General features: G+C 37.7%; 1 protein-coding gene across 2 annotated transcripts in view; it reads right to left on the reverse strand.

Moving 5' to 3' along the window:
• The window catches only part of Dock11 (dedicator of cytokinesis 11), a 192,474-nt gene that overhangs the window by 116,520 nt on the left and 52,314 nt on the right, over nucleotides 1-23,640 (reverse strand). For both annotated transcript variants that reach the window (XM_005410460.2, XM_005410459.2), the window contains exons 4-10: nucleotides 23,128-23,210; nucleotides 21,188-21,257; nucleotides 20,479-20,574; nucleotides 7,355-7,489; nucleotides 4,919-5,096; nucleotides 4,468-4,547; nucleotides 3,153-3,236 (exon numbers count right to left, since the gene is read on the reverse strand). In XM_005410460.2, coding sequence (XP_005410517.1) covers nucleotides 3,153-3,236; nucleotides 4,468-4,547; nucleotides 4,919-5,096; nucleotides 7,355-7,489; nucleotides 20,479-20,574; nucleotides 21,188-21,257; nucleotides 23,128-23,210 — 726 coding nt within the window. The remainder of the gene's footprint in view (nucleotides 1-3,152; nucleotides 3,237-4,467; nucleotides 4,548-4,918; nucleotides 5,097-7,354; nucleotides 7,490-20,478; nucleotides 20,575-21,187; nucleotides 21,258-23,127; nucleotides 23,211-23,640) is intronic.

A 23,640-nucleotide genomic window follows, 5' to 3' on the forward strand; every position in this document is an offset into this window, starting at 1 on the left:
GTGGAGCTCTTAGGCTAAGGTTCAAATATCGATGGAGAAATCCTGGAGGAAGATGACCAGATCTTATGGCAATGAACAAGCCACAACTACGTAACTTGACCTACAAAGCCCTGCGTGACGTGACTCCCTGCTCCTCTCATACCTCTGACATCATCTCCTATTATTTTTTACTTTTTCCTCCCTCTTCTCTGTTGCAACGGCACTGGCCTCCTTGGTTATTTTTCTACCACACCATGTACACTCCCACCTTAGAGCTTTTGAACTTGCTGTTCTGTCAGGAGCCCTCTCAGATAGCTGCATGACCTGTTCCCTTGTTTCAGCCAAACCTCCCTCCCATCAGCTGGCACATTCCCTAACTCCCTACAGAAAACTGCACATACCCTGACAGGCTGCACTCCCTTTCTATGATTTAGCTAACATTACTTTTTATACTTATTTAGTTGCTTACTGTTTGTCCTTTCCATAAAATATATGTTCCAGAATGGCAGAAATTTTGTTTCCTTTATGAGCTCTGCAGGAAGCAAAATTGATAGAAATGGATCTGGGAGGCAACAAGAATAACACAATGTTCTCGGTGATCAGATAGATGTTGATGCCATGAATTTTGTTGTGAAATACAAAGGAATGGTACGTGTGGGGGAAAGGTGAGTAGAAAAATAGGAGTCCAGTTTGGGATGTGCTGCATTCAGGTGGCACTGTAGATGGTTGGAAAACTAGGAGAGCTCTGGGGGTCTGGATTTGGAAGGCAGTGGTGTGCAGGGTAAGAGGCGGACAAGGCTGTAACCCCAGAGACCACCTACGTTTAAATGATGAACAGAGGGAGAGGAGAGGCGTCTGCTTAGGAAACTGATAAACACTGAGCTCAGCTTCCAACAGAGCTGGGGGATGTACACTGGCTTAAATACAGATATATTTTTTTAAAAAATTATTAGTATTTCAAGTTCAAAACAAGTTTTAAAACAAAAGATATTGGGAGTCAGGAATTCTTTTCTGTAGAGGAGAGATCTGTCCCTCCTCAAAGAAACTGCTAGGAACCTTGTCAGCAATCTAAGGGTCACGCAATCTAAGTCCATGTGTTCACTTATAAAGGTGGAACAGACTTACACTATACTCACAAATGGGAAGAAAAGTGTAACCATGGAACAATTTACTGCACTTTCATGAAGGCCATAGACATGCTAAGTAGGAAATGTCTGGGTGAACTTGAGCAGAGTATACTGCCAATATGTAAAATTCAAGCCAAGAAACACAAGAATTTTTCTCAATTACCTCAGTAATCCAAGCCACAACAGGTACTGTGCCTGAAGAGCCTTGGATAATTATAGCTGTTCTGACCTAACCTATAGCACTGACAAAATTCCCCTTAAGAAGGCCTAATGTATAGTAGTTTTACCTGAAAGCATAATTTTTGCCCTTGGAGTCTTTTTCTCCACAAAGGGAATACAAATGTGTGGGGACAGACAGCTCCCTCTTGAACACTTAGCTTTCTGTGGAGCCAGCTGGGGCAAGTTATTGTCATGGAGATCAATCTAATTTCCGCCCATTTATCTGCTCTCCTTTTTGTCTTACTCAGACAGTGGAATGTGAGGAGAAGCTGGGCCAAAGAGCCTCTGCCCCAAATCTTTCCTGTTGGAGGCCTAGGAGTGCAAATGTTGAGACGTATAGCCTTGCCTATTAGTTCAAAGCTTGAGTCATCTCCTTTAGTCATCCAGCATTTCTTTATTCTCTGAGGTCATCAGTAAAAAACACGTCTCTCAACACCAAACTGTGGCCCAAAGAGAATACTGAAATTATAGGATGGCACTGTACAGCAAAAGTACTTGATATATACAATATTCCTTACTCTGTGGCAAGACTGTCTTTCATAATCAACAATAAATTCGATTTTTGTGTGAAAGCTTCATCATAACTGTGAATTTTTCTCTTACTGTAGCTCATTGATAAACAACTCAAACATAAAATCAGTTGTTTCATGACCACAAAAACCCTACACCACAAAATTTTCAAGATATTGGATTTAGTTTCAACCACAGTCAATTGCCTTCTTTGTATAAAATGGAAGCTCTTGACATGTACAGTTAAAGTCCAGTCATTGAGGGGAAATCAAGGGAACAACGAAACTTGTCTTCCTCAAATTATTTTATATTTTTGGATATACTTTCACATAGAAAAAAAACAATGATACTTGTGTATACTTTTCTATCTCAAAACACTCGAAGCTGTTGCTTAGAAATCTCATATAGAAAGCCGGGCATGGTGGGATGCGGCACACACCGGAACACACCTTTCCAGTACCCTCCGCTGAAAGTTGGAATAAGCCAGACATGAGGATTCAGTGTGCCCACATCAAATGTAAAAAATAAAGGTCTCATCTGATTTGCAATTTTTTATACTACAGACATTCAGTGCCACTAGATCACAGCTGTATGCAATGGCTTGGAAGAGCACTGAAAAGGTCAGCGATGGTGGTGCACTTTTATTCCCAGCGCTTGGGGAGGCTGAAGCAAGACAATCATATATTAAAACCCAGTCTGGACAATTTAGCAACTTGGTGAGACACTGAGTAAAATAAAAAATAAAACAGGCTGAGGATGTACCTCAGCTCCAAAATCCTGGGTTCAATTCCTAGCACTGTGAGGAAAGGGAGGGAAGATACTTTAATATATCCATTTTGAGGAGCAAATTAAAGTGAAAAGCATCTAGGGAAGAAAAAAAAGATATACATTCTGTCTCATGCTATTTGCATACATATGACAGTCTTCTTGGGTGAAAAGTTAGTTGTGAAGCTACATGTACAAGTAAACAAGAGAAATATAAAGCAATCTATGTTCCCCACTGGTGAAAAAAATCAGTGATTTCAGCTGTGAGTGATGGCACACACCTGTAATCCCAGTACCCTGGGAGGCTGAGGCAGGAGGATCAAGAATTCAATGCCAGCTCAGCCAGTTTAATGTCTTAACAAGACTTTGTCTCAGGGGGGAAAAATGCTGAGGATGTAGGTGGCCCGGGTCCAAAGGTCCTGGATTCAATCTCCAGTAACACACACACACACACACACACACACACACACACCAATGATATTAACACTTCATAGACATTTATCTGAATAAGCAAAAATTATAAGACTCTTGAAAGAAATATATCATTAATACCTGTACTTCTGAATCAAAAGAAAAGAGATTCTGTCTTCCATCTCCTCTGCTGAGTTTGTTTAGCTGCTCTGTTTCTCGTCCATACTAAAATTTAAAAATATGTATAAATTGTTGCTTCATGTCCTTCATAATCGTACTAAATACCATTTAAATGTAGTTTATATAAACTTTGCAATCTGACACAGCTTCAAAATACACATTCTTCATGTTTAAGGATAAAGGCTAATTGCATGGCTGGGAAGTGATATATCATATCACTATCACTATGAGCCACCATAAACTATACATCAGATTCTTGAGTCTCCTATGCACCTCTCTTTATGCCAAGAGGACTTTTCATCCTGTAGTCAGTATGAAAAATAAACCCCAGAGACTTTTAGATGCAGAAGAGAAATAAATTAGAAAGAAACATATTTTACACATCCATAATGTTAGCCATGAAATATTGTATACAGTTCTGATTCTATCACTTTAGAAAAGATGCAATGGGCTCTACAGTCTGGGATGACAAAGATTCAGAGGGCTATAACTAAAATCTATAAACTCATAGAAAGCCTAGATCAGGCAATCATGAGCATGTTCCTAAGTTTTAAAAAGCAGCTTTAAAGTTTATTTAAATGGGTATATTTAAAATAGAAAAAAAAAGGAACTTCTACATTTGTATAACTTAGTTGTCCAAGAAGAGGAATAAAGTAGAAATGTAAGTATGTTTGCCAAGGACTTAAATGTCATTATTTATTATACTAATTATTAAATGTCTAATTTACTGTAACAGGAACCACAGAGTAAAATATACATCCTGCTAAGACAGGCATGGTAATCCCCTTTATATGTCTCAAATTGGTTCAATCCAAACTCTAAAGAGTAAATAAGAAAAATGTCTGCTAATTAAATCTTTATCATTCTATAAGTATATTTACATATAAAGAATGTATCATTTTCCTATGAAATGATCATACATAAATCATCAGATTGACTGTCACACATACGTGCATCATTAGCTCCTTGAAAGAAGAATATTTACTACATGAATGACATACTGCAATCAAATTGAACAAAAAGTAGTTAAAATTATTAAAGTCATAAAAACCTGGGAATACTTCGTGGCATCTAGAAAAAAAGATTCTCCAAGCTGGCAGTTGGCATTTACAAGTCCACCTTTAGGAGTGCAACTTTTCTTTCACAATTTCTATTTGCTTCACCAATTTGCTGAAGTATTTTAACTTGGAAACGACATTGCCAAATGGACTCCAGCATTAAAACTTTAATAGCTATTCCTCCATTGTCTCACTTGAAGGCAGTAAGAAAGCTATACCTTCATCAGTTCTGGATGCATGCTTCTCTCCAAGCTGGCCATGATGTTCTCGGCTTTTCCTTGGCTGCCAGTTTCATCATCTGCAAATTCATTAAAAGCAGATGTTCCAAACCATACAAGCATTACTAATCACCTAAGAGAAATATCCTATCTCTCCAACCCCATCCTCTCCTACTAGATTTATTGCAAAGAATTTTGATAATGAAAGCACAGGGAAAACTTTAATGGATTTTTGAAAATCTGCCATGCATTTCTTATCCATTTTAGCCTGTTATATTTCATATGTCAGAGTCCATGCAGCAACAACTCTTAAAAAAGTCTATCAACCTCCCATAGTCACTTTTAATGAGGAAAGAGGTCAGCCTTCAAGAGAAAGAGTTCTATATTCACCCTGCACATGGATTAAAGACAAGGGCTCTACCTCCACAATGCATCATTTAAAAATTCTGACCTTGTGCTGTTTCTACCGTCTCCTTTTTCTCTTGCACTAAACTGTCAGTATTGATCTGAATAATCTTTTTCAAAGTTATCAGCCATTCCTCCATTTCCTGCTCAGTTTCAGCAGCCAGATAATGGCTATACTTATCTAACATCTTGAGTTCAAAAGCATGACGTCGCATTTTGGGGCACTAGATGAAAAAAAAAAAAAGAAAGCATGTATTCAATTAGTGGAATTGCCCTTTGAATATTAGATTTTATCTGTTAATTTCTTTTTTACCTCAGTTCAGCACATACATGTGTCAATACTTTCATTAAATAACTGCTTCTTTCGTGAAGGAACCGACACTCCCAGACAACAAATGACTATACCAAATATGTCTTTTTTGTTCTCCTCAGGACTGAGCATAGCAGCATATGCACACAGCATAAATTACAACTTGTGGGTGAGTATTATCATTTAAGGCCTTCTGACATCCTTCACGTTTAGAAAATCAAACCACCATCATAGAAAAGAGAACATTTTACTATCTCTACCCAGCTTGAAGTTTTGTTTGCTTTTGGTATATTTTCAAAATTAACTCTTTAAAAAAGCTTAAATGTGATCTGAGGCAAATATGATACTTATATCACACCACAAAATGCAAGATAGATGCTTAATTCATTTTAGCATAAATTATATCAAATGTATCAAAGTAGTAAAAAAGACCACAGTTGATTCACATCAACTTGTGACTCAGTAAAATATAAAGTGGCCTGTACTGAATACTAGCACAGAAGGAAAATAAAAGCCTCCTCCTTTCCTCAATCTTAAGACACTGTTTCACTTCACCACCTTCTCTGTCATGGCAAAAGAAATGATACACTGCCCTCTCCCAAAAGCCTCAGCATTAATTTTAGAAAAGGCTCATGAATCAATAATTCTCCACCGCGGGGTCATTATTCAAGAGGGAACCAACAAAGTTCCTCCTTCTCATCTTCAAAGCATAGAAAAAGATGAAATTAAACTGCCGTAGCATGTTGTAAAGATTTATATATGTGAAAATATTTGGGAGTGGGAATCATAAATAGATGATAGTGGGAACACTACAAATAAAGGTTGATCCAGAGCAGGGTAAATTGAAAAAATCTAGGAATTGTGCGTGCTTTCTTTCTTCCAGTAAAATAAGAAACTTCTTACTGTATATCTTAAAAGCATCTTCAGGCTGGGGGTGTAGCGCAGTGGTACAGCACTTGATTAGCATGCACAAGGCTCTGGGTTCCATGCTTGGTACTGCACACACAAAACAAATAAGCACCTTCTCTTTACATAGATCGTTGCACTTTTAAAAGTGTTGTCTTATTTGAACCTCACGACAGTCTTATTTGATAGTCTACACAGACATCACAGTTTTGAAAATTAAGATTCAGATAAACTGAAGATGCTAGACTGTCTCCTCTCTTGTCTCTTAATCAACCAAGTGCTCCTTCTACTCTACCGTGCCACTAGGCGCTGTAATAATAATGGCTCTTTCCTATGGTCAATTGACTTCCTATTCAGACAATCTCTCTTCCCTCTCTGTCCCACCTTGTCCTTGTCTATGCCTCCTTGATGATTCAAATTAACGAACATTTCCTAAGTTCCTGTGGTATGCACAGGTCTACCTTTTTTTTTTTTTTTTTTGAGATAGGGTCTTGCTATATAGCTCAGGCTGGCCTCAAACTCACTATCCTACCTCAGCCTCCTGAGTACTGGCATTAGAGGTGTGTACCATCCTGCCTGGTTTCCTGATAATTATTGTTAGAGACATGAATAAGACCTGGTTCTTAAAATCCACAAAAGAATATTCATAACCACAAATTCGAGGGTCATTCAGTTCTGCAACAGAGGAGAAAGCAAAGTGATAGCACACTTTGTAGAGTTTAACACTACTTGGTGGGCATGAGCCTGAGGAAGGAAAGAGAAAATCTCCCCTGACAGAAGTGGCAGTAAAGCTGAATAATAAAAGATAGGGTTCAAACCAGAACAGAAAGGGAGAGTATATGGCAAGAAGAGAAAAAAAAGTAAGGAAAGCCACATGTACGGGTAACTCCATGAAGTGTGCAGCCCGGTGTAAACAACACAGAATATGCACGGGGATGCTGAGGGGATGAGGCCAGAAGCAGGATAAGGTCAGATCAGCGGGGGCCTTAAAAGCTATGGTAAGACCTTCAGAGCACCCTCTGTAAGATGATATAAATCAAGAAGCAAAAGGTTTTGAGCAGACAAGTGGAACACCCAATCTATGCCTTAGGAAGATGAACGGAAGCAGGGCAGCAAATCAGGCGGCAAGAAGGCAAAGATCCTGTTTCCAGCTTGAATGTTTTGGTGTGTTGAGATGCCATTAACCAAGAGAAAAAAATGCTGAGTTCACAGTAGTTCACCAATAATCCTCTTAGAAAAAGAGAGTGATTACTTCAGTAGTCTTACCTGAACAACATCAATGCAGGCATCCAAGTAGATGCAACCTTTAGATTCTTTGGAATTTTTCTCATCTTTATAAGAATTAAGAATATATGAACCATCAGGAAGTTGAGTCAAGTAAAAATATCGTCTCTTGAATACCTATATGCAGAAAGCCAAACAATGATACATTTTTTACTGATACATTGCATTCAAACAGTTTTTTTGAACTAAAAACTTCAAGGGCTTGTGTGGTCATTGTATCTGGACAACCTTCAGACAACCCCAAGAATTTGTTAAGAATTATCTTCATCTTCATTCTTTTTTTTTCAAGATGGAGAAAGTGAATTCAAGTAATTTATGCTCAGATAATCAAATATCTAGAAGATCAGTAATGAAAACCGAACACTTTGAAATGTATAAAGCATTGTTGTATACGAACCATTGACCTTTTCACTATATACTCTATCCTTTTCAGTTTAATTTCAAACCCATGATTGGATCTTTTAATTCAATTTATGTCACCACCAATCCAAATTTTTTTTATTTTAAAGAAATAATAAAAACAATGATGCAGAATTTGAAAACAAGATATTAGGAGATTAACAATGGTTAATATATTGCATATTGTCATCTTCAAACTAGTTGCTCAGATTACTAGAGATAAGCATGCAAAGTTGATCAAACAATATAAGCACAAACCATTCTCTTCAATGAACTAAAAGAAATCAGTAGTATAACTATCTTAGCTCTTTTGTGTGTATATATATCTTCCTTGTTTGTTTGTTTGTTTGTTTGTTTCTTTCTTTCTTTCTTCTTTTTCCCTTCCTTCTTTTCTCCTTTCCCCCATCCCAGCTGTTCTTTCCTTTTGAGCAGTTTCTTTCCCTTTCACAATATCTATTGTAGATTTTGGATCTTGTTTACTCTTTCAGTTTCTTACACTAGGGAGACTATGATGTTTACATATGTGAGTCTGATTGATTTTACTTATGAGTATGGTCTCTACCTGTACCCATTTACTTATAAAAGCCTCAATTTTATCCTTCTTTATAGCTGAGTAGGACTCCATTATATAAAAATACCATACCTTTTTTATCTATTCCTCAGTTGGTGGGCATTTAGCTTGTTTCCAAGATTTAGCTATGACAAACTGTGCTGATATAAACATGGGTGCACATATATCACTATGGTATGATGTTTTTAATTCTTCTGGAAAAATACCCAGAAGGGGAATAGCTGGGTCAAATGGGACCTCTAACACTAGTTTTTTGAGGAATCTCCACACTGATTCCACAGCAGCTGTACCAGTCTGCACTCCCACCAACGGTGGAGAATGGTTCCTTTTTCCCCAACAAATTTAAATACAAAAACACATATACACAGTGTCTTAACATCTCACCTACATACCTCACTACACTCACCTATACTGCACCAGGGCCTTCCTGCTGAAAGTCCAGCTTATAGTATCAGAAAAGGAAGCAAAGAGAGCCCTTAGCTGCCTTCCAGTTATTGCTGAATGATCCAAATGCTGAGATTTGAATCTATATTCCCAGTGCAACTGTGTCATTTATTTGGAGTTAGGGATCCATAAAAGTTGCTACAACTCACAGCAAAGCCCACTGGAATGAGGAAAAGTAGGGAGACTGCCTGATTCCTTCATTTATTTGTCCCTCTACTCTCCCCTACAAACAGTCTTGGAACCTGATGAAGAGGGTGAGAAAAGAGGAAGAAGAGCTCCTTGATGAATCTATGCTTCTTTCAGTAAGTCACAAACTGCAGGCTGTGTGAAGCATTTGTCACAGTGAAAGGTAGAGCTTATTCCAGTTGCAGTTCTCCAGGATGATGTTAAATCATTCCAGGATGGAAGTGGGGACAGAGATTAAAAAAGACTCCCAGTGATTATTGAGGAAATGCATCCCTATATATCTTGTCTAACTCACAAAATTAGGCTTTAAGGTTTAAGCGTGCCATTTTCAATCACCCATGTGATTATCCAATGCAATCCCTATTTTAAGGACTTTAATCAGGAAGAGTATGATCTGGCAAGATAATTCCTGAAAACTACTTAACATCTGGTAGAGCATCAGAAACATCAATAATTTATTTCTCTATACCATGAGCAAGCAAAATTTATAAACATACTAAGGGTTATTTCTTTTTACAAAAACCAGTAAAAACAATAACAATGCCAGTAGCTATTTTTGACTCATTTAAATATTATTGATTTTTTGATTGAATGACAAAAATATAACAGTGTGAAGAACACCTAACAGGATAGACTGAAACATGCTACCACTTTTATTTCAGAGAGTAGCCATGTGGGCTAGTATAGTATCAACAGAAAGAAAATTAAGCAGAAAATATCAGTTTGGTTTTCAATGCCAATTAAGTAAATGTTACTGTATTAGGATACAAGGGCAGGAGAAAGAGAGAGAGAGAGAGACAGAGAGGGAGAGAAAGAGAGAGAAAGAGAGAGAAAGGGAGAGAGAGTGAGTGTGTCTTGCATATATTTATATACTGGTTGAACATCCTTTATCTAAAATGAATAGAACCAGAAGTGTCTTATATTTTGTTAATATTGGAATAGATGACTATCAGTATAATATTGCCTTTTTTCATTGCTGAGACAAAATACCTGATGCCAAAAGTTATGGGAGGAGAGGTTTATTTAGCTCATAGTTTGTAGAGGTTTTCGTTTATAATTGTCTGGCTCTATGGGAGGGTGGCTTTGCAGAGGAGAAACAGTTTATGGAGGGCAGAAGGTAGCAAAGCAACAAAGGATGACCACAGCTCTTTTCATCCCTTGTATTTTATCTAGGCTACTTAGAGTGGGTAGCACTGACATCCTTAATCCTAGTGCCCTTGATTTTAGCATTGTACCATGAATTAATCTCAGCATCACACACTCTAGATCTAGCTGCCTCTGAAAAAGCCACTCCTATGACTGCATAAGACTTTGGGGGGACATCTTGACACAAGCCATCACACACACACACACACACACACACACACACACACACAAATATACACAGACATGCTATTTAATTAGCCCACATTTAACTTTACTAGAAGAAATCTAGACTCATATCCTAAGAAAATGTTAATTATAACAGTTATTATGTATGTATGTTTGCTTATTTTCATGGCAATGGTTCCTATCTGTCATTAAAATGACAGAACCAGAAGAAGCAAAATTACATATTGTACTGATTTCAAATGAACAAATATTTATTGAGCACTTGTATAAAATATCACTCTAAAAAGTTATCATAATAATTAAGTGTGATAAAAATTATAACATTTTTTCCAGGCAACAATTAGTATAAAAAGACTGCAACCCAATTAGAAGTTGAAGTCCATAACTTCAGGGACACAATTGGTAAAATCCATTTGCACAGTCCATAGCCAGAAACACAGAGAAGTGCAGAAGAAGGGAAAATAGAGAGCAAAATATTCACGGCATAAAGTAAAATTTCAGTCTGTAAAATTTTTTCATGTACAGCTCCCTCACCAGGCAAAAAAGTTTTGCAGCAGCCACAACTTCCAATATTAGCCAAGTTCATCATTACAATAGAGATGGAAATGGATGTTAAATGATAGTAAATAACTTCTTGTAATATGGCATTAAGTTCAAACATGACACTGAAATAGGTGGTTCATGAATCTGGGGAGACAGCATGATGCCTGAAAAAGTACTTGGGAGGAGCAGATGCCTCAAAGTCCTGTGAGCTTGATTCTCAACCAGGCCCTTCTGAAAACTAGCAGTGAAACTGTCCTAAAGTCTCTGCTTTCTTTTGTGAGAGGATGGGATCAGACCACATGACATGGAAAATAGTATTTTTCATAATCTACAAATAATTCTAATAGTTCACTGAACCTGAACAAATAACACAGCATCTTTTCTAGGCTAGGAACTACTCTCCCCAAGCAATTGCTCATACAGTAGAAGCACATGATTTGCATAGTAAGGAATTTTTTGAGACAAGGTCTCATTATGTAGCCCAGGCTGGTCTAGAACTCTCCAGCTCAAGAAATGCTCCTGCCTCTGGTTCCTGAATAGCTGGGACTACCACTTGGTTTAGGTTATTTTTCCTCAGTGCTAGGGACTGAACTCAGGGAGTACTGAGTTTCTTTCTTTTTTCTTTTCTTTCTTTCTTTCTTTCTTTCTTTCTTTCTTTCTTTCTTCCTTCCTTCCTTCCTTCCTTCCTTCCTTCCTTCCTTCCTCCCCCCCTGCCTCACTTCCTTCCTTCCTTTTATTTGCTTGTTTCTGTTTCTCTCTCCCTTTCTTTTTCCCTTTTCTTCCTTCCTTCCTTCCTTCCTTCCTTCCTTCCTTCCTTCCTTCCTTCCTTCTTTCAAGACTTTCTTTCAAGTCTTACTAAATTGCCCAGGCTGCCCTCAAACTATTGATCCTCTTGTTCCACTCAGCCTCCTGAGTAGCTGGGATTATAAGTATTGTCACCATGCCCAGCTAGGAATTGTCTTTAAAGTCACCTCTATGTGGAAATTAGACTAGCTTAGCAAACATACTGAGAGATCCTTAAGATCTCTTCTCATTCTAAAATTCTGTAATATACAGAGTCTACCAAAAATGTATACATAAGGAAAAGAAAACATGTTGTGATTATTTTATTACAAAATTTATTGAGACATCATGAAATTAATCCAAGTTACCTTTGGCATCTACAATTACAAGAGGCTCTCAAAGTGGTGTTCATTAGCTTCCAGATATTTATTAATACAGCCGACTGCTGAAGTGTGTATACATTTTTTTGGCAGACTCATGTATGCTGGGTTTCAACTTCTTAGAAATTTTAAAGGTGCCTTTTTCAAAAAAAGGAGACATCTTAAATCTAGCATGTGGAACCAAAAGGTAAATAAGAAACATAATTTCCTGATATATTTTAAATTCCCAAGATGTGCCTATTTAGGATATGGGTCTACATATATTTTCATATTTCAGATAGAAGAGAGATATTAAAATAATGACTATGTAGAACAGTGGTCATTATTCTATATCATACCTTTCATTTGAAGGCCGTGATCCTTTGTAACCAATAGCTAATTCTTTTAATATCACTTGAGTGTAAGTATCATTAGCTACATTGAACCTAACTGAAAATTGAAAGACAAGAGCACATTTAAATTCACACAGGCAAGGCACTGGTAGAACTGGAATCAGATTCATATCACAGCAACAAAGAGAATCCTGCCCACAACCTCCAATGTGTTCCCATTAAGGTTACATTAAAAACTAAAATTCAGGGGGATGGTGATAGATGATACTAAGTTATAGTCAGATAGGAGCAAGAAGTCTTGGTGTGCTAGTGCTAGAAGACAGGATTTTGAAAGTTTTTACCATAGGGCTGGGGATTTAGCTCAGCGGCAAAAGCGCCTGCCTGGCAAGCGCAAGGTCGTGAGTTTGGTTCCTGGTACCGGAGAAAAACCAAAAAAAAAGAAAGTTTTTACCATAAAGAAATGACAAGTGTTTCAGGAGGCAGATATATTTCGCCTGATTTAAACATCAGCTTATCTCTTGGACTTTATTTCTAATCACACTGCTCAATCTATACTGGTTTATCTATTGTTCTGAAAATATCCCAAGCAAGCTTTGCATGCTCAGCCTGAGATCCTCTTCCCCAGCATATCCACAGTTTACTCTCCTGCTTTCTCTGGGTCTTCTCTTGAGTCTTACCTCCTTGGAGAAGCCTTCTCTAAGGACTTGCCCTCATTGCAGCACTTTAATCTTTTTCACAGTGCGGATCTTGATTCAAATACATTTTATTTATCTACCTCCTTTTTAACATCATCTGTATCTTCCCAGACAACTAAGGCCCATGTCTTATCTCCTGTCATTAAGTCCACAGAAATGTTCGCTTGATAAAATTTTGGAAAAAACTTTTAAAAAATTAATGAATAATTCCTTCTCCAGCAGATTTGTTTGTGGTCTCATCCAGTAGAATGGTGTTTCTCTATAATACCCAATATGGGTTAGGGGTAACCCATACCCTGATTTCTCCTCCTCTTTGCCTATATTATTTATCCTAAATAGTGACCACAGCTGACAGTTCCTCACCATACTCAGTGAGGAACATGGATCCTAAAGAGTGACCCACTCAGATCACCCCGAAGATTAAAACAGTGAGGAAGAAGCCAAAGGAGATGATTCTCTGGGATCGGGTCTCATCAAGTCTCCTGAAGTCCCTGAGCTGTTTGAATGACCTTTTGAACCCCTTCTGGAGCAAGAACAATGGCATTTTTCATTCATTTGCACCAAAAATGGAAGACAAGCAAGAAAGTTGGAAAACATACTATCCTCAAAGTAGAAAAACATTTTATCACCTTATGTAACAAACATTAAGTGTGCTTACCTATCTGTGTTACCTAGAGGGTGACTATTTATTGCTAAATGACATGAACCAGGGCTGGGGGTTGTAGCCCAGCAGTAGAGCACTGGCCTGGCATGCGCGAGGCCCTGCGTCTTATTTCCAGCAAGGTAAAAGAATTTTTTTAATTACATAAACTAGAAGCCCTGAGAAAGGATGTTCCAAAGGTTAAGAAGTAGAGTAGGTGTGTTAGGAGCAGTGTGGAAATGGGGCAAGGGAGCCTACTTGACTAAGGTAGCAAGATTGAAAACAATGCCAGCGGTAGCAAGGAAAAGGAGAATGCAGGAGAGCAAGAGACATGCTGGGTCTTAGAACTGTTCTAAGCAAAGATTAAAGAAAACCCCAAGACCTACAAGAAAATTGAGTTGCAGGCAATTATACCAGAATGTCAGGAACGTTGTCCTGCTGAAGAACTCCTACCACTAGGTTCATATAATTTTGCAGTCTTACCAAATTTTAATACATTACATTGTTCTAACCTCTGGGAAACTGGGTGAAAATCAAGTAGCTTTTCTTAAACAATTCTATCATACTTAATCACTGGAAAAATTTTAAACTATCACAGTTGCTGCACAGTATAGTAAGAGGGGTCCACAATTCACCCTTCTTGTTGCAGACATATCATTTTCTTACTTTTATTTCAGTATGGCATGTCCTCACTCAAATTTTCAATAGTTCAGTTATTCTCATGATAAGGCTCACGTGTTAGATACTGGCATTTAAGGCCCTCCAACAATGCTACTGATAATACAAAATAATAAACTCTGCTAACATCTGTGGAGTGCTTTCTGCTCTACAGTCAGTGGCTAAGTGCTTTTGTCAAATCATGTAAGCCTTCTGATGACTTTGTGTGGTCATTAGTATTGTCACTGAAGTGTCAGAGAAGAGAAACTGAGGCAAAGGGATGTGTCAAAGGACTAAATAAGCTATTTCCCACAGCTACCCAACCTCACCTAACATGCTTACCCCCTACATACTGCCTCCAAAATCACCTTCTCCTTTCTTAATCCCTTCCTTCAAGTCCTGGATTTCTGAAGGAAGCCCTCTCTGACCCCAGGCCAAAATAATCTGGACTCATATCACTTGGACTCTCCACCATGTTTGAACAATTATTTTTCTTGTGTATCTCATCTTTCCAAAGAGGTCTTAAATTCTGCATGCGACACTTCTCTTTACCTTCCACAATATTAATACCTTGTACTAATAATGAATTCAACATCTACTTGGTAATGAATTTGTTGATTCCTAACAGTGCATGGCATGTAGGAAGCACCTAATAAATGGTTTTTGAACAATGATCAATGGATGAGGGAAAGCAAAACACACACACACACACACACACACACACAAATCAGTGAGAAATTCCTTACCCATAGTAAATGAGTGTTAATCCATTTGTATTAGCTCTAACGGATGGTCTGGTAGATCTGAGAATACAATTGGACTAAGATAAAAATTTTTTTTCTCTTAATTTTGTTCCAATACACATAGCGACCCTGACCTTCCAGCAATCATTTTAATATTGCGTATATTTTCTTAGGTAAAGTCCTCTTTTGATTTGTTGTTCTCCCACTGCAGAGGAGAAAAATTCTCCTTTAACAATCTAAGAGTAAAGTGAGGACTTCTGGACTCTGGATATATAATAAATGGCTTTCTCTTGTGAGAAAAAAAAGAAAGGGCACCAGAAGTGAGTCATACATCATGCAGCTGAACTTGCAACCCCAATAACATACCAAGGCACTTCAGCATTTAATTGCTGAGAACGGGGAGGAAGGAGCTAGAGGAATGTGATCACACTGAGCCAAGAAGATGCACAAAGGTGGGTGTCCCAGGGGTCAGCCAAGAATGTGCAACAATTTTTTAAAAGAAAAACCACCCTTAAGATCAAATTCTTCCTTCTTCTATATATCATTATATCCCTTAGGAAAAATAGTTCTGAATGCCAGGGGCAGATCATGTTCAATATCATAGCTATCTACAGTCCACATTACATTCTTTCACTGATACAGAAAGAAGCTAAATAAAGCAGATGTCTCTAGTAGCTACATGGGAAAGAAAATGTAAATAAATAGGTTTCTCTTAGGACGGGGTTTACGTTTCTGCTTAAAGAATCATGGACTTTCTATGATATTTTAGAATTTCTCTGCAATACTTTTCCAGAAACTCCAGTGGGGCACTGCAGTGTATTCTCATTAACTAGAAACCACAAATTGAGAAAATTAATCACTAGGATAATGCTTGTTCTGTTTCAACATGAATATCAAAAACAGCAATTTGCAAGTGCTGAATAAAATGGTCACTGTGCCCAAATAACCAACAGAGACTTTGCAAAAGCCGCATGAGGCCAGCATCCTTTTCAGTGAAATAAAGTGCCCAGGCCCTGAGCACAGCGACGTGAACTTAGGAACACCATCAGCAGCTCTCCTCCAGCCTGCGTTCTCATCGCTCGTTTTTCAGCCAATAACTGGGTTACTCAGCAAGCACTCTGGGAAAAATAATGACAATTGCAGAAAATGTAGACAATAGCTGAACAACTGACCGGAGCTTGGGAATTGTGTACACTAGGGAAAAAGTTTTACTCCATAAATAAAGGGGACTTGGGGCTGAGGATTTAGCTCAGTTGTAGAACACTTGTCTAGCAAGCGGGAGGCCCTGAGTCTGGTCCTCAGACCAAAAAAAATTAAATGATAAAAAAATATACAGGGGAATTACAGCCTTCTAATGTGGAGAGCTCTATCTGTCGGGATGTAGCTAAGTAGTACAGCACTTGCCTAGCAGGCTCAAGGGCCTGAGTTTGAGCCTCAGAGCTAGGGGAAAAAAAAACCTCTACTTCCCTTCCAAGCCCCTCTTTTCCTTATAGCCCATCGCTATCCACTTGAATGTTCTCATAAAACTCGCTGGTAGCTGGCCATGGAGGTTTAACTTTCTAAAGGACCCCCTATACAAATAACTTTCTGATATTATTTATATTGAACTGTTGGCCTGGTGGTTACTTTCTTAAAAGTCTTATGAAGTAGAAGTCTTCTCATTTCCTTTTATCAAGGGAACTCTGCTGAGGGTGTTCTGATCCTCCTTCTTTCATTTTATTTTTGTACCTTCTCTCAAGATTGTGTCTCTCCATTTCTTGCTATTAGAGTCCCTTATTTCTGACAGTCAAATTGTCCAGGAGAGTCAGACTTGTTTGTAAAAACTGTTTGAATTTGTATATAATTTTAAACATTCCAAAGGACTGATTGTACATACTTTTTTTAAATTCAGAGATATTCATATGAATAAAGACTCTCAAACACACTACTAACTCTACAAGGCATCACACTGCCCTGCTTTATTTCTGTTCGACCTTAAAGGGACTTGCACACCAGTGTCAAGCCAGAGCATCAAGGAGACTCAGATAAAATAGGGAAGGTGAAGCATGGCTTCTGTGATTTGTCATTTGCCAATGAGTCATGACTAATTCTCAGACTTACTGTGGCAGCTTCCGGGCTTGTCTGCTATGTTTGCAAGGGCTCTCAATGCTTGGATTTTCTGATAAGAAACGGTTTTTTGTTTTCAACTCTGTGAGCTCTTGCCCTGTGGTGCTGGTTTCCAGAGCTCCCAAAGCTTCTCATCAGTGTGCCCTACCTTGAAGGTAGGGGATTCCAGCTGTACCAAGAATAACCCTGCCTCCAGTGTAGGAACAGTGGCTTAGATAATAGCACATCTGAGTCACTTCCCATTTGCTTACGAGATTTGTTAATATTCTTCACTTCAAAGATTAAGAAGTGCAACATAACATATATATGTAGCTCCCAAAAATCCAAAAGGAGATTCATAACCCATAATAGACAAATGCAGGGAGAAATGGAATCTGAAACCAGAGACAATTCTCAAACCTCATTGTGATCTTTCTATTTCAAAATATCCCCTATAAATTTTTCTCAAAGCTTTGTAGCCTCATATGACCAATTTGGTTTATTTTTTTCCCTTATTTGCTGATTGCTTTGTATAAGTTTCAAGACATATACTTGTTTTTATGATATGTGAGCTATAGCTCCCTCTTGGAGAAAGGGGAAGAGAGAGAGAGAGAGATGAGAGAGACAAGAGAGAGAGAGAGCCAAAATATGAGCAGATGGGGATAAAAAGGCAAAGCAAAGAATCTAGCTCAATAGTGAAAAAGCAACAATTAGTTGAGACAACTGGCAGCTGTCCCCTTCATGTGACCAATGAGGTCACCGAGTTGCTTCAGACCTATCTCCCACTCCATGAATTTATGGTTCCTCCCTGGCCCCTGTAAGTGCTGGAGTTTTTAACCTTAGGGATAGATAATATACAAGTGGAACAATCAATCTTTGACTAACTGATTGCATTCATTTTCTATTGCTGTCATTACAAATTACTACAAACGGGATGGCTTAAGACGATACAAGTTTATTATCTTATAGTTCTATAGAAGTCCCACGTGGGATGCACTGGACTAAAATCAAGGTAAGGGAGAATCCATTTCCACTCCTGTCCTTTTCTGCTTCTGAAGCTGCTCACATTTCTTGGCCTACAACTCCCTTCTCCACTTTCAAAGCCAGGCACTGATAGAATCTTACTCTGACCCCACTTCTGTTCTCATGCCTCTTTACTTGACTCTTTTCCTGCCTCCCTCTTCTGCTTATCAAGATTCTTGTAATTACATGGATCCCACTGGGATAATTCAAAATGTCCTCTTTACTAGCTGTGAGTAGCAGCTTTCCATGTAAGGGAACATTTATAGGTTCCAGGGATTAGGGTATGGGTATCTCTGAGGGTTCCTTAATCTTCCTACCACATCGCTAAATCTGTATTTCACAAAATAAAAAAGAAAATGGAAAGCATGTACTTTTTATTCAGCCAACTAGATTTTTTATTTATAATGTATAGGCTCCCTATACATTGTATGTAAAGCAAATTATAATCCAAAGGTATTAGAGAAATAATTTCAAGGAATTTTGTGAATTGCTTTATAAATATATTCATTTCCTAAGGTCTTGTTTTATGAATCCAGAGTTGCTACGGTATATTTTCTTAGTGTTTGGCTAAAGCCTAAGTATGGGTAAAATATTTCAATATTTTGTGAATGCTAAAGGAAGAGAGTGGAATCAAAGACTATAAACCCCAGGGTACAGTCAGATAGCACAAATCATTTCTAATGTTCTGTAGCATAATAGAGTAACAACCACTAAAATTGGCAACAATTAATTATATATGTCAAAGTAGCTAGTAGAGACTTTGAATATTCCCAACACAACAAAATGTAATGAATGTTTGAGGTGACAGATGTGCCAGTCTGATCTGATCTTTCCACACTGTGTTCATGTATTGAAATATCACCCTATACCCCATAAAGATGTACAATTACTATGTATCACTTCAAAATAAAAACCTACGGAGCCATTTTCTGACAACCTGCCCAGAATTATAGGCATTCACATAGGCATTTCTGCACCTAGTAACTCTGACAGGACATACAATAAAGACTTGAACCTCGCTCAGCCAGCGAGCATGATAGTGTTCTAGTGAGGAGTACAGCTCTGGCATCAGCTTACCTAGAGTTCAAATGCCATCTCTGAAAATTTGGTGCTCAGTGACCTTGGGTTCATTACTGGATTTCTCTGTGCCTCACTTACCATCTTCACAAATTAAGCATAGTACTAGTATGCATTTCATGGCGCTGTCATGCGTATTAAATGAGATGGAGAATATAAAACACTCATTACAGTGCCTAGCACACATTAAGGCCTCGATAAAAGGGTTTTCTTATTATCACCACATGCTGAGGTCCATGCTTTTGAGTAGAAGATAGAGAAAGCATTCTACAATTTGGATTCATTATCTTTGACTTGAAAATGAAAGTGAGAACAAGACAAGACCAATAAAAAGAAAGCAGCAGGCAAAATATTAAGTTAAGATAAAATTTGAGTCTTCCCTTGATAGACACCCAGGGTTTCTACTTGCAGGCTATCTCAAAGATAGAGCGACTTTTAATACTTAATGGAAGTGTGAATCATCCTCAGCAAACCCCATGATCTTATATTAAATATCTGAAAGAACAATTATGCTTAGAATTGGGGAGTAATTTGTTTTTCTGCTCAGAATCTTCAAGTAGTGTGTTAGCTTTTCCTTTGGAGTTCAATGGCTCTTCATAGCCTCCCAAACAAAAAAGCCAGGCTCATGTCCAAGGCATTCAAGGCTCTGTGTTAATTTTTTCCCTTTCAGTGTTCCTACTTTTGATTCACACAAACCTTTTACACAAAACTCACTATCCTGTCCAAACTACAGGATAAGACTTCACAGCTAGGCTGCTCCGACCACCCTAAGGTACAGCTCTGTATAGGAGTTGATCTGCTATATTCGTTACGTACTGTGGAGGCTGCTGGAGACCAGAGACCCTCATCGAATTTATCCATATACTTCCCCACAATTTAATAAGCACCTAATTAATATTTTCTAAAGAACTGAATTACCCAATGCTTCCACTCCTTAAATATGAATCTCTGATGTCCTTTATTTCAAAGCGATTTTCTTCATTCAGCTGAAAGCCTCCTTCTTAAACTTCCTGATTCAGAAGATAATAACTATTACATTTCTTTAAAAACTTACACTTCTAAATTTATCCTGAGGTTTCAGATTTTTAAAATTCCATGAATCTGTGAGATTGTCTCACTAAAGTTTTTCTCCTCTAGGGCTCACTGTAAAACAAACACTATTTCCAGACTGGTATATCCTTTAAAATGATGGAATAATAAAATGACTATTTCCTACCTTCATGGTAACCGTGATTGTGCTATTCACATTCGCTTTATGCAACCAGCCTTGTTTTATCACACCGCCTTTCTGAGAACATAACGAAGATGAGTCCTAAAATAGAGCAAAAGCCATACATATGTAAAGTAGTCAACCAGCAATCAAATTAGTCAATATTTGGGGGACAAAGAACTAGGCCTTGCCCCCATTTCCTCCTTGAAACATAAAGTCCTCCCTTCCCCACAAATATTTTAAATTGTTGACTGTAGAAAGGCCCTGTGCTGTACAGAAGAAAGGCATTCAGTAGGTTTAGAACTGTAATAGGTTCTCTTCTGAGAAAATCTTCTGCACTATGCAGTCAGGCAAACTGTACCTCCAAATGTCACAGACATCAAGCCACCTGTCCCGAAAGGGATCTATTATGCAGGGGAATCCAGATAAATCACCATAACACAAGCCCAACACAGAACATCAACTCCACGAGCCTCGCCCCGAGGTGGGTGAATATGTTTATACACAAATCCCAGTCCATTTCATTTGACTGCTCCTAAACATCATTTGGAAACACAACAATTCTTTTTAAATTTTTTTAAAACACTAATGAGTTTGAAATATGACCAGAGGTAATTTACAACTCCTTCCAGCATCTTTTCACAGGGAATTCCTTTGGGAATCTTTTTCAGCAGAAGTGACCTTAAAGAAACCAGTGCAGTGGCCCCATCATTACCTCATCTTTCTCACAGTCCTCATCAATCTCAAATACATGGTTAGGAATCTTTTCTGGTCTCAGAGATTTGCTGAAAATGGAAGAGAATTGTCTTAGACACTGAACAGATAAACCACAGCAACAACAAATGAAAGCAATATGAGTAAATTTCTTTCACAAATTACAAAATGCCAAGACATAAGAAGGAGAAATCCTTTCCTCCTTTCCACAGATTCTCCTTCTGGGGTAAACTTACACTGCTTTTTTTTGTTTGTGTGGTGCTGGGAATCGAACCCAGGGACTCACACATGCTATCAAGCTCTCTACCACCAAGCTACATCACCAGCACTGTAAAGGACTCCCACACATGCAGCCAGCAACAAAGATCTAACCAACCCCGATACTTAGGGAAGGCAGAAGTTCTTACAGATTGTGTGCCAGAGCTGTTAGCAGTGGCAGAACCATCTCTTTCTCCAGGTCAAAAAACAACACAGTATTATTCTGGCACTTTCATCTGCTTGCTTTATCAACTTGAACTGGTCATTTTAGTATTCAATTTCCTTCTCCAGAAAAGTGCTTTGCAAACTACAAAAGCCTACACAAATGTCTCATTTCTTTCTTATTTTTTCTAAAGCATCTCCCATGTGATATCCTCTAAGGTTAGTAGTGGTAGAGGTGAGAAATGGGAGAAAAGAAACAGCTCAAGCAAGTGTGACTGGTCCAAGGTCAACCACTGATAATTCCACAGTAAGTGGCAGAAGTAAGATCTGAACCAGGACAGTCTGGCTCTGGGCCAGTGTGCTCAGGCTATTCCTTTCACTTAGGTGACAGATCCGTACGTTTTTTCAAGGGATGTCTGGAATATCTCCTACCTTTTTCACTGACACTACTGGAAAATGCTCACTACATTATCCAGAATCAACTAAAGATACAGATGCGATGATGAAATAGCAGTAAAAACAACAGATAACATTTATCAAGCATGTATTATGTGCCAGGGCTTCCTCCAAGTATGCAATGTGTATATCACAAAGAAATTCATGATTACCTCCAAGCTCATCTGCTCAATATTTTATCTCCTTTGAGGTATCAACTACTCCTGAGTAAACACATCCATATTTTCAAAAATTCTGGGTATTATTATTAAATGTTTTAATTGAAACATTTAGATATGGTGCCCAAATGTTGATCCATTAAGTTCAATTCTACTGAAGACATTATAAAGAATGAAGTTTAGCAGAAAGAAATGAGGTTTTTCGCCTCATTATCCCTGTGAATATATTTGCATGCTTTCCTTTTCCTTGGTGGAGAGCTTATTTCTCTCTAAATAGCTGACCATTCTTTTGATTAAACACTAAAGATATAGCACTTTACCGTTAGAATGGTTTAATAAATGTATTAATTTCACCATATAAACATTAACATTATTACCCTATTTCCTTGGACTTAGGTGATACCGTTCTTACTGTTGTGCTATGGAATTATCATAGATTCTATGTAAAATTATTATTTTTCTACTTGCAATTATTTTTTTCTTAGAAGCACAATGAGACAACACTTTTAAGATGTAATTTTGCCCTGGAAAAAAATGGTTTCTTTTGGCACCTTCAGTTTCATGATAGCAGCTCCTAATGAACTAAATGTTTTTTCTTCTTTTTTCACCACAAACTATGCAACTATTCTATTAGAAATAAGTATATTAAACTTTTAAAAAGATACAGATGCATTGATACAGATACAAATCAATACAGGTGCATCAAGCCAAAACTGAGCTCATACATTTTGGAAAGAATTTCCATGAGCAAAGTTAAAAACATATTCACTCAGTCAAAATACTGAATTTACCAAGTACAGTAGTCGAAGTTTTGCCTTACTATAACTGAGAAGTTTCACAAGTATTTTTAAAAGGTTTAAAGTGTAATAACTTCCTCTTGAACATTTCCTCTGAATTCTAAACTTACCAGGGCAACATTCGAAAGTCTCCAGAGAAGTCTTCATACTTGTAGTTTACTACATGCCAATCTGTGCTATATGTTTTAATACACTAAAACAAAATAGAAATCTTTAATTTGAAATACAGGAAAGGCATACATATATCTGCTGTCTTAAAATATACTGACTGACTTTAGAAAACCACTTGGGAAATGTCAGCTCTTCCTTTGGGGATCAACTATGTAGCTCTAGACCAAATGGTGCCAATAAACTCCAATTCATATGTCCTTTTGAATCCTCTGACTGCAAGTCCATGAAAAATAATAACATGCTACTCATGCAAATATTTAAGCTATATGTTCTGTATCACATCATATAGACTTATATAGATCAATTATAGATCAATTATATAGATCAATTAACCTTAGTAATTTTATTTTCCATTTAAATTAGAGGAAAATATTTTAAATATTTTGTATAAATAAATTTAAAATTTAAAGATATATTTTATATATGTACTTTCTCCCTCTCTCTCTCTCTCT

This window comes from Chinchilla lanigera, unplaced genomic scaffold (genome assembly GCF_000276665.1).
Source record: "Chinchilla lanigera isolate Chin_1 unplaced genomic scaffold, ChiLan1.0 scaffold00133, whole genome shotgun sequence".
Taxonomy (NCBI): Eukaryota; Metazoa; Chordata; class Mammalia; order Rodentia; family Chinchillidae; genus Chinchilla; species Chinchilla lanigera.